This window comes from Balaenoptera borealis (genome assembly GCF_965194805.1).
Source record: "Balaenoptera borealis genome assembly, chromosome: 8".
NCBI classification, from domain to species: Eukaryota; Metazoa; Chordata; class Mammalia; order Artiodactyla; family Balaenopteridae; genus Balaenoptera; species Balaenoptera borealis.
This window is the reverse complement of record NC_138865.1, coordinates 114,103,953-114,116,076: the sequence shown is the minus strand read 5'-3', so window position 1 is coordinate 114,116,076 and position 12,124 is coordinate 114,103,953. Positions and strand designations below refer to the sequence as shown.

The 12,124-nt window shown below is 44.5% G+C and overlaps 1 protein-coding gene across 31 annotated transcripts in view; it reads right to left on the bottom strand.

The window, feature by feature from the left end:
• RALGPS1 (Ral GEF with PH domain and SH3 binding motif 1) overlaps positions 1 to 12,124 on the bottom strand; it is a 285,958-nt gene that overhangs the window by 139,963 nt on the left and 133,871 nt on the right. For all 31 annotated transcript variants that reach the window (XM_082402645.1, XM_082402646.1, XM_082402647.1 and 28 more), the window contains one exon: positions 11,853 to 11,979. In XM_082402645.1, coding sequence (XP_082258771.1) covers positions 11,853 to 11,979 — 127 coding nt within the window. The remainder of the gene's footprint in view (positions 1 to 11,852; positions 11,980 to 12,124) is intronic.

Genomic DNA, 12,124 nt, shown 5'->3' with positions numbered 1-12,124 from the left:
ACACAGGAAGCAGGGGCAGCTGAGCAGCTGGGTGGGAGCCCTGAAGGCCTGGCTGACTAGCCCAGGCCCAGGGAGCACGGGCTTGAAGTAGGAAGCAGCTTCTTTGCCAAGAGCACAAAGAACTAGTGGGTAGAGAAATGTGTATTAAAACCAGAGGCCATCTTTCACCTGTCCTTTCATTATAAGAAACTGGTTGGTAATGGCTAGCGCTGGTGAGAGCAGAGAAGGCAGGCAGGCTGGCATGCGTGAGTGGGAGTGGAACTGTAACCCAGGAAGCGGGCCCCCCAGCAGCAGTGACCAAAACGAAAGTCGCACGTCACCTCTGCCCAGCAATTCCACTTCCAGCTCCTGGTGTTTCAGAAATACTCTGGCAGGTGAGTAAAGATACAAGTAAAAAGGTGTTCTCCACTGCACCACCCGTCCAAGGGAAAAAGTAGAAACAACCTAAGCATTTATCAAGTGGGGCTAAACAAATCAACGTACGTCCAGGCCCCGTCCAACAAAGCGCCACGTGGCCACGGGTGCCATGGAGCCACTTGGAAGAATGAAGGAGTTCTGTTCCTGCTGCCACTGAACAGTACCCACCACACTTCGAGTGGAACAAAAAGTAAGGTGCAAAACAAACTGTCTACCCAAAGGTTCCCATTTTGGTTAAAAAGCACAAGACTCTTCGCACACCCCCAGGTGCACAGATACTTCTCCGTGTGGATTCAAGTGCCTGGAAGGACACACCCCACCTGCCAACACTGGCTGCCTCTGCGAAGTAGGAGGGGAGGAAGGGGATTTTCACTTTCTACTTTATAGACTTTCTAGTGTGAGTTTTACAACAAACAATGTGTTACTTTTGTCATTTTTAAGAGTTTTTAAAAGATGAATGGGAGTTGAATGGCACTGCTGGGCACAGCCTTTCTGGCCACAGGAAGCAGAGATCTTGCCCGCCCCTCCCCCCCTTGAACAGGCACTCCTGGGCCCCTAAAGCCCTGGACGACTTACACTCTAGGCCTTTCTGAGGGTAACTTCCTGGGACCTTTCAGGCTCTAATCAGCTTGTCCCCAGGCACCTTCCTTCCTCACAGACCTACCTGCCAGAATTCATCACCTCTCCACGTGGCAACCGCCCCCTCTGCCCTAGAGGATTTCCTTCCCTCAAAATTAGCTTCTAATTTTGGGACCCAGCACTTCCTGCTGCCCCAGAGATCAATCTGACAGTCTTTTTTTTTAATTAAGGAGGTTTTATAATGATAAATATTTTACAGCAAATAATTACTCCATACAGGGTATTATCTGGAGTTCATTACATGGAATAATTTATTTGCTCTTCACAGCAACCCCATGAGGTAGATCCTATCATTATTCCCATTTTAAAGATAATGAAGTAACATTTCCAAGAGGACTCAGCTCATTAGCAGCAGAGTCAGGATCTGAAAGAACGCAGTTCGCCTCCAGGGCTCTTGCTCTCAACTACTCTGACATATTGTCTCTGAGAAGTAAACAGAAAATAACACACATCTGAGGACTCTTGTCATCAATGGCTTGTCCTGGATTTATGGGTTCATAGAGTCCTCTCTGTAAATAGTCAAGGGCAGGTAGGAAGTAATTCCTCCCTTTTGGCCCCTAGATTAGTCCCTCGTTCTAGACATCAGCTCAGCACCCATTGCCAGGGGTACATACCTCCATCTCTACCAGTAGAAGCCCAGGCCCTAGAGACTGAAGACCAGAGAGGGAGAGAAAAAGGAGTCCTTTCCTCCCTACAGTCTGCTCTCTAGAGCCTGGAGTTTAGCCTGAGGCATCTGCTCTGTCTGGATATTGTCAACAGCACTTATGTCCTTTTTCTATGTTGGCCCTACCTCCACAAGGGAGCAGGTCACAGCTCTGGATTTCCGTCAATAAAGCGAACCCCAAATAGACACAGGAATTGGACACTTGTCCCACCATTGCGTAGGTTGCTATGTGGGGTGGTTGGGAATTTCCTGATTTGTCTAGGTAGAACTCACCTCTGTCTGCCTGTCTGTCTGTCTGTCTCTCTCTAGCCCCAACTGTAACCTGCTCCTGATTCCATCTTGGTGCCTGCCGTAGTCTCCTGCAGCAAGTCTGTAGGCACCTTGAGGACAGTGATTTACCCTCTGCTTCTTTGGCACCTTTTATTTTCCCATGGTGGGTTCATATAAAATATGTGTGCAATGGATGAATGAGTGAATGAGTAAACTTAATGTATTTCAATACTATTTTTAACATCCAGAACCTGACAGTCTTTTGTGTGTTGAGTTTTACAGCTGATTTTGTTCCAATACAGATGGGGCAACAAAGTAACAAATGTGGGGTAGTGATAAAGTTGGTGCAATGCACTAGTTATCCATTGCTGTGTGAGAACTTACCTCCAAATTTAGCACCTCACAACAATAAACATTTGCCATCTTGCAGTTCCGTGGGTCAGAAGTTTGGGTGTGTTTTAGCTGGGCATCCCTGGCTTAAGGTGTCCCATGGGACGACAGTCATGGAAGGGCTGCGGCCTCCTCTGAAGGCTCCACTCAGGCAGAATCTGCTTCCAAGCTCACTCACGTGGCTATCGGCAGGCCTCACACCCTCACCACACAGGCCTCGCCAGAGCACAGCCAAACACACGGCTGCTGGATTCCCCCAGGACGCGTGAGCCAAGAAAGAGTAAGACGACAGCAACACCCAACAGAGAAGCAGTCTTTTTACAATCGAATCCCGGAGTGACATCCCATTATTTCTGTCATATAGGATTTGTTAGAAGCAAGTCAGTATGTTCTGCCCGTGCTCCAGGGGAAGGGACTATACAAGGGGTCATCGGGGGCCGTCTTAGAAGCTATCTACCACGTGAAATCTTTCAGATTCTCAGGGCCATCGTCCTAACTCTTTCCAAAAGAGACGTCCCAATGGCCCCGCCTTATTCCTGAGGCTGGAGAAACTCTAGCCTTTCCTCCATCCCTAACCCTTCTCTTCTTTAGGGCTGGCTGACCCTGGGAAGGCCCTCCTTCTCCCACCTTGAGCCCCTGTACCACAAAGGAGGGCCCTGGAGACATTCCTCTCTTCAGCCCACTGTCTGGTTTCCCCAGAGGGTAAAGGCCTGTTAGCAGGAACATATGGCATATTCTGAGGTTAGTGGTGGGGGTCTGGGGTCTCAGCACTAGAATGTGGCAGTAGTAAGTGGTGAAACTTTTAACAACTCTTATTTAGCTTCTGCAACTGTGACGTAAGTTAAAAATAGTGCCTTCCTCAGAGGAAGGAGCGTTGGGAGGATTAAATGAGATCATGAGTGTAAAGCGCTCGGTGCGGGGCCTGTCGTGTGGTGGAAGAAGTAAATGTGAGCGCTGGTCGTTTTTATCATCGTCAGCTTCTAATTAGAAGTCCAAAGACTAAAGGTCAAAGAGGAGCAGTCGTCTGATGACTCCACAGATTCCTGCTATGGAAACACACCTTCACTTGCACAAAATGGGCTTGTGCTCTCACCTCCTTTCCGGGGTTCAGACAAAACTGCTCGACCCAGAGAAAGGCCGACTGCAGGTCCTGCCTCTATCTGGAGAAGGAGAAACTTGATCAAAGGCTCTCCTGGGCTGGTTGCGCCCTGTAGCACGTGGCCATCGGGCAAGGAGGAGAAAGGCACGGCTCTGGGCTCCAGAAGTAGGCATTCCAGAACGCAGGCTTAAGCTTTTCTTTGTGGCACTGACATCCCCTTAGCCATCCCCGAGCTGTGCTTCCCTGGCTAAGGAAGGAGGAGCCTGGGGCTTCCCAGGTGGCACAGTGGTTAAGAATCCGCCTGCTGGGGCTTCCCTGGTGGCGCAGTGGTTGAGAGTCTGCCTGCTAATGCAGGGGACGCGGGTTCGAGCCCTGGTCCGGGAAGATCCCACATGCCGCGGAGCAACTAAGCCCGTGCACCACAACTACTGAGCCTGTGCTCTAGAGCCCACAAGCCACAACTACTGAGCCCATATGCCATGACTACTGAGCCCACGTGCCATGACTACTGAAGCCCACACGCCTAGAGCCCATGCTCCGCAACAAGAGAAGCCACCGCAATGAGAAGCCTGCACACTGCAACGAAGAGTAGCCCCTGCTCACTGCATCTAGAGAAAGCCCGTGTGCAGCAACGAAGACCCAACGCAGCCATAAATAAATAAATAAATAAATTTATTTTAAAAAAAGAGGAAGGAGGAGGCTGGCTCCACACAGGTCCAGCTGGAGAGACTGGGTAGGAAAGCAGGAGATGACTGGAGGGAGGGATCAGGGTTTGTGGCCAGGCAGCTGGCTGAGGCACCAGGAACGACCAAGATGGATCTGTGGAACAAATGAGTATTCCTTGGGGATTCTTGGGAACACGTGGGATGGGGAACTGAAGGGAAAAAAGGCTGGATTTCCTGCATGTGGAATGGAATTTTTTCAGTTGGGAGTTAAAGGAAAGGATTAGCCTTAATGCTGGCAAACTTGGGGACAGGTGGATAACACTGTGGTAACCCTAACTTGGGAGCCATCGGACTTTGGTCCTGGGGTGGTACAGGCCCCCACCAAAGGGGCAACAGCCACTCTGATTCAGTTCTGGGAAGCAGAAGATCTGCCGGCATCCATCAGTTCAAGCCCTCCTGCCTTCTGGAGGGAGATCAAGAGAGCACGTGTCCGTGCCCTTTCATCTCTGCTCAAATACGCACATCCTTCATTCTCAAAGCCCAGGCACGGGGAGATGCATGTGTCTCCAATCCGGTATGAGGGGCATGCTCACTGATAACTGTTTTAGGTCTTTCCAAGGCTTTGCTCTAAAATGAACTGTTTTCAAAAGGGCTTCCCCTTCCCCTCCCCCACCCCCTCAGCAGTTTCTGAAATACGGTGATGCACCACAGGCTTCTGCGTGGTCCCCTGCCTGGTTTTCCCTCCTCCAGCCTGACCTCCCCCAAGCCGGGCACCTGCTGTTGTCCAGGAGACCCGTGTTCAAGGCAAACCCAAGCCAACCATGCCCTTGTTCAAAACCCTCCTGGTCCCCTACTGCTCGTGGAGGCCGGAGCCTGAGCCCCCCACTCCCAGTGTCCAGGCCCTAAGCAACCTCACCCCTCCCTCCCACTCCAGCTGCTTCTCACGACACCCTCGCCCTCATTCTCTACTCTCCAGGCAGTTTTCCCAGCAAACATGTTTTTCTCCACTTCAGGGCTCTTGCACAAGCCGCTGTCTTTGTCTGGGATGCTCACATGCCACCTCTTCATCCAGCTTATTCATCTTTTAGGGCTTCCCTCCAGAAAACTCTTGCTGGTCCCCCAGCCTGGTATGGTTCCCCCTTTATTCACTCCTTTGCCTTTCCCTCCACAGTGCTCGGCTCACTTTGGTTTCTAGTTCACTGCCAGTGATCAGATCTGGGCTGTGAGCGCCACCGGAGCAGAACTGAAGTCTGATGCCCGGGTGAGAACACACCCACCTTGCAGAGGGCCTGGCGTGTGAGACCCTCAGGCTCAGAGTGTGAGCCCCTCACTCCCAGCTGTTCTGGGGGCTTTGTGGCATCAGCAAAAACGCTTTTTGACCAATGACCACTTCTTTTTGAAAGTCCTTTTAGATATCCCCCGGTTTAAGTCTGTTAATTTTATACTCAGAATTTGGAAACAACTTGCCTTTATTTTAAACTTCAGAGTCCATATTTGAAAATAAAGCCTTGCTTTTTAAAAATGGAAGGGTTTGTCTGTTTGAAGGAATAGCTTAGCTTCTAGAAATTTACTTCACATATTAGAAGTCTGGGTAAATTTACCAGGAATCTAAATGTTCTCTAACTATTCAGAACTGTCAGAATGCCTAGTTTTTGTTCCTTGAGAGATCACAGTTTTCCACACTGCCTATAGTTACTTTTAGAATCAGGCTCTAAACCTTTTAAAATCTATTACATTCGTAATTTTATTTAGCTATTTCCTGGAGGGAACTATAGGTTCTGAAAACCAAACACCCTCTAAATCAATAAAGCTACTTCGAAATAAATGCTGTAGCCACGCTTCACAGCTCATTGCTTGCTTTTGTTATCACTTTGACCTGAACTGGGTATTTACAAGGAGTAGCTATCAGATAAAATTAAGCTGCAAATAACTGACCTGACTATTTCCCACCACTATTTTTGCACTTTGAAGTAAATGGGAATAAACTTTTTGAGACAAAGAGAGTCTTATTTTTGAACTGTAGTAAGTTTTTCCCTCAGTGTTTTTTAAATTATGCTTCACGAGAAACAGTGCACCAAAGTGCAGCCAACTGGCTCTAAAATTTGCATTGGAAGGAGTTGGAATACACACCCACATGGTTAATAACGTGCCAGTACTACATGAGGGTATCTTTACATGGAGCAAGAGACACATGTGTGAATAGTCCCAGGAAACTAGTTAGTGTAGAACCTTCCACAGAGGTTTAAAAGAATCGTTACAAAAGTAAAACCTATACTTGCTATTAGAGGCAAATAACCACTGAAGCAGCGTTCAAAGTCTCAAGCAGGAACTAAACGAACGAAGCAGCTGGAAATATCAAGGACTGACCTCAAGTCCCTCCCAGAGAATAACTCCCTCTCCCCCAAGGAAACACCTACAGTGAGGACGTTGCCAGGGGAAAAAGAAATGGTTTCAGACATTTTTTCCTATATTGTACTTTCCAGGAATTATGTAACTCTTCCTCTTTTGATAAACAAATCCATCCCCAGGACAAGTTGGGTTTTCAAGAGGAATCCAGTACCAAAACCACAACCTGGATTTGGGCAGGGTCTGTCCATGGCAATCAGAGGTGCAGGGAGGCCTCAGCTGCCCTCAGGACGGATGGCCCCGCTGAGCCTCAGAATGGGATCTTTCTTCATTCTTTTTCATGAAACCGTGCCCCCCCACCCCCGCCATGGTAAACCCTCACACACCGTCCTGAGGACAGAGAGCACATTGGAGTCGCCTCCTGTTCTTTTAGTCTGACTTGTACATTGCAGGAGTCATTCTGATGCAAGGATGAGAAATGCAGTCCGATTGGCTCAAGGCGGGAGGGAAATCCTCGTAGCGGGGAAGGGATAGGAGCAGGCAGTGGAGCTGGGCTCACTCAGGGACAAGGAGGGTCTTACAGGAGAACAGAGGCCCGCACGGAATCTCCTGGGAAGTACCTGCCAGGAAGAGGCAGCTGAGATGAGGTGATCAAGGACAAGGAGGGGGCATCTGTCCAGAAACTCAGCGGCAAGGGGCCCTGGCATGGACTACATGTCCGCTGCAAGTGTGGACCTATCCTGCGGCCTGATGAGAGCCATCATGGTCATGCACGAGGGGCATCTGGCCAGAGGCCTGAACAGGGGACTCATCCTAAGGGGAGGGGTCTGGGAGCATACGCTTGGTCTGATGAGAAGGGACACAGGTCAGCAAGGGGAGATGGTATTCGTTGAGTCAGCCCTTGGCTGAGGCCCACTGACCAATCTCTCAGAAACCCAAGACAGCACTGGTTTGTGGTCCAAGAACAGAGTGTCACAAGAAAGAGCCAAGACAATTCATCCCACTTCACATAGCGCCCGATGGAGGCCACCCACAAGTCATAAATGGCAGAGGACATACAGGTGGCAACTGAAAGGGAGGAGTAGGAAAATAATGACCTGAACAGTGGAGGTAGGGTGTCAGGAGAGGGCAGTGTTAAGAGCTTAGGGCTTATAGCCACACCACTGGGCCAAGGCCTGGCTCTGCCACTCTCCAGTTATGTGACCCGGGGCAACCTCTCAGCACCTGCTTATTCACCGGGCCATTTTGTGAGCGTTCATTGAGATGGTGCATTAAAATACCTAGCAAGGTGCTGGGCACAGAGAAAGGAGACAATCAACAGCAGCTCTTGTGATCATTTTATGAGAGAGAAGAGGCCATCCTTAATGATCCTGGAGCACCTCTGCTAGTTGAACCAGTGGGCTGCACCCTAATGCCATCGACCCATCCTCCGATTGATTAGCCTCAGGCAAGGTGGGAATGGGCTTGGGAGCTGCGCACACCAACATGCCCTCCATCTGCAGACCTGAGTGGAAAGGCACTGTAGTTTACAGCAAGCGGTAAGACGAGAACAAGGAAAGGATAAGGAAGCATGAAAAAAGAATGATAATTCAATAACATGGCTTCAGTCTAAACAAATGGGAAAGACTTTTACTCTCCTACTAAAAGGCAAGATCTCTCATATTGGGCCCAACTAAATACAGGTTTTAAGGATCACACTTAAGACAAAACAACTTAAAATATTAAAATGCAAAATATAGTCAAAAATTAAAAAAAAAAAAAATATAGTCAAAAATTTATAAAATGGATGCAAAGGAAAAATAAATCAGATTTCAAAGAATTAACACTAATGAAATAAAAGCAAATAATAAATGGAATCAAGATCGTTCTGTATGGGACACACTTCATAACGAATCTGCAACTGTTATAAACTTCTATATAGTCATTCATTGGTATCCATGTGGGACTGGCCCCAGTACCCCTGCAGATACCAAAATCCAGGGATGCTCAAGTCCCTTATGTAAAATGGCATAGTATTTGCATATAACCTACACACACCCTCCCCTACACTTTAAATCATCTCTGGGTTACTTATAATACCTAATACGATTAAATGCTATATAAATAGTTGTCAGCACCTGGCAAGTTCAAGCTTTGCTTTTTGGAACTTTGTGGATTTTTTTTCCCGAATATTTTCAGTCGAGAGTTGGCTGAATCCATGAATGCAGAACCTAGGGATATGGAGGGCCAACTGTATACTAAATAATGTAAGGCAGAAACTGTTAGAAATGCAAGGGGACTCTAAGACATATATCTGTCCTTGATAGACCAGGTTGTCAAAAATGAAAAATTTGAATGTTGTAATTTTAAGAGTAACTTGAGAGATTATATCTTTTCCAGCACCCATGAAATATTTACACCAACTGATGTTATATTAAACCACAAGATAAATATCAAACATTTTTAAAAACCTAGAAAGCATATGTGTCATATATTCTAAAACAATGTTAAAAAAAAATTAGAGAGAAGACCATTTTTAAAAACCAAAGCCCTTCATAGCTGTCATGCATAATAGTGAAATAGTGAGCTAAAATAGTGTTATCCAAAAAGTGAAACAATTCACATATCCATCAAATGATGATAGATAAATAAAATGTGGTACATCCATTCAATGGAATATTATTTGGCAATAAGGAGGAATGAAATACTGATCATGCTCTAACAGGAATGAACCTTGAAAACATGATGCTCAGGGAAAGAAGCCAGTCATAAAAGACCACATTGTACAATTCAATTCATATGAAATGTCGCAAATAAGCAAATCTATGAAGACAGAAAGTAGGTTAGGGCTTCCCTGGTGGCACAGTGGTTGAGAATCTGCCTGCCAATGCAGGGCACACGAGTTCGAGCCCTGGTCTGGGAAGATCCCACATGCCGCGGAGCAACTAGGCCCGTGAGCCACAACTACTGAGCCTGCGCGACTGGAGCCTGTGCTCCGCAACAAGAGAGGCCGCGATAGTGAGAGACCCGCGCACCGCGATGAAGAGAGTGGCCCCCGCTTGCCACAACTAGAGAAAGCCCTCGCACAGAAACGAAGACCCAACACAGCCAATAAATAAATAAATAAATAAATAATAAAAGTGTTTAAAAAAAAAAAAAAGAAAGTAGGTTAGCAGTTCATCTAGGGCTGAGGGTGAGGGGGTGGAAGGCAGGTGGCTAGAAGGAAAAGGAGTGACTATGAATGGGTATGGGGTTTCTCGTTGGGGTGATTAAAAAGTTCTAAAATTGATGCACTTATGGTCGTACAACTTTGTGAATATACTAAAAACCACTGACTGTACACTTTAAATGGATGATACATGAATTATAACTCAATAAAGCCATTTGAAAAAAACCAAAAAAAAAAACCTCAAGCCCTTGAAAATTAAAAAAAACCACTACCTTAAATACACTTAGATAAAAGAAAAATTGAAACTATAATTACAGAACATTTAAAGATATCACTGAGTACACTATACATTAAAACATGTAGGATACAACAAAAGCAACAATTAGATGGAAATATATACCCTTAACTGTTTTCCAAATTAAAGTAGAAAGAATAATATATATACAAATAAGCCAATAATTTGTTTACAATAACAAAACAACTTAAGGAAAGCAGAAGAAATGAATTATAAAAGACAAAAGCGTAAATTCCATATTTCGTCAAATTTAGGATGTCATCTATTATAAATTTAGGATGCACCATAATTTTATATATCACTAAGAAAAACTGCTGCCAATTAAACAATGTCACAATACTTTGTTAGCATCAATTGAAAGATGCATCCCAATTTGAGAGATTTAAAAATGTGGAGAAAAAAAGCACATCCTAGACTAATGGAATATAGTAAATTAGAAAGCAGGAAGACAATGTGACTGATAAACAAATACGAAGTCTAATTCTTTGGAAAGACCAACAGACATACCTCTGGCAAAGCAAATTTAAAAAAGAAAGAGAAAACAAAAATGCAAACTGTTAGGAATGCAAAGCAAATATAACCATACATACACAGGAGGTTAAAATTTATAAGTGATTATATAAAACCCTATGTTCAAAAAAATTAAGTGAAGAAAAACTTCATGCTAATAATTTCAAAAACTTGGGTCAAATGAACAATTTTCTACTAACATTAAGTTTTCCAAATTAGCTTTAAAAGAATTAGAAAATTAAATACACAATGCTCATAGAGGACAGTTAAAAGTTGTCAAAAATGTATCTCAAAAAACTTACACTAGATATCTGAAAATACTAGGAGTCACTTCCATAAAACCTTAGTTTCCCTTGTTCTTAATACTATTTTATATCATAAAGAGACAGAAAATTTTCATAAAATTACCATAACTGTGAAAAACCTAACCACAAGAAATATTTTTCACCCGTCAAACTGGCAAAGGAAAAAAAAAAGAAAGGAAAAGAAAAAAAAGCACATGAAAATACACAGCATTTGTGCACATGGGGAAAATAGGCAATTTCTCCCCCTTCTAATGAAAATTTAAGTTGTTACAACCTCTACGGAGAATGTTTTGAAGTATACACGAAAAGGCACACAATTTTGCAAAAGTTTTGACCCAGTAATCACACTTCCAGGAATTTATTACAAGGCAATAATCATAACTATATAGGTGATTTTTGCAACAGGGATGTCCACTGCAAAATTTTAATAGCAAAAATGTATAGACAAATGTCAATATTAGAGAGCAGATTCCAGTTGGACAAATCCATGTGATGGGACTGAGTCATAGTATAGAAATGCAGGTAATAACATTAAATGTTCACGACAGAGTAAACATACAGATTTTATATGCATCCAAATGAATGAAAAGATATGAAGCAAAATAGTGATTATCTCTAGGTGGGACGGCAAATGATACTAATTTTCTTCTCTTCCGAGTTCCTTGCAATAAACATGTATTATTTTTGAATCAGTAAAATCAATAATCATTATAATAATTCTGTTGGAACAAATCTTATAAAATATATTAATAATGTCCAGAGAACCAGAAGAGAGGGGTTTGGGCCTGAGTTCCCCCAGTTCAAGAAGATGTGGATAAACCAGTAAGAGTCCTGTGACCCTTCTGAGCTGCAGGCTGGGGAGGCTTGGGATTCACAGATCATTTGTATTAGCAGCAGAATATCCCTTGTTTCAAGACCCTCACCAGGAAATTCCCATCTTCAGGAAGTATCAATAGCCTGTTCTAACCCAAGGAGCCAACCAATCACCTGTTTATCCATGGCCCATGCTGCTTCATGGAAATTTCTCAACTAGAAATTGTAAAAACATCTTATCTGGCAGTGAGCAGATTTCTTAAAAAATTATAATCCAATTCAGACTCCTACCTAGATAGGGAATACTGGGAACCATCTTCAGGCTTCGGATATATTCCCGAGTCCGCTTGTAATTATCTTCTTTAGACATCAGGTAGTCCAATTTCTCAAAGGTGGTCTTGTCTTTTCGATTCAACAGCTGGAGTGAGAAAAAAACAGAGTATGAGAGAGAAGAGAAATAAACCAGAAGAAGCAAAAGATAAAGGATAACTGCAGATGAAAACTAAAAGGAAACGTCCTAAATGGCACGTCTATGATGTGCAGAATCCTGGGCACAACTAAGG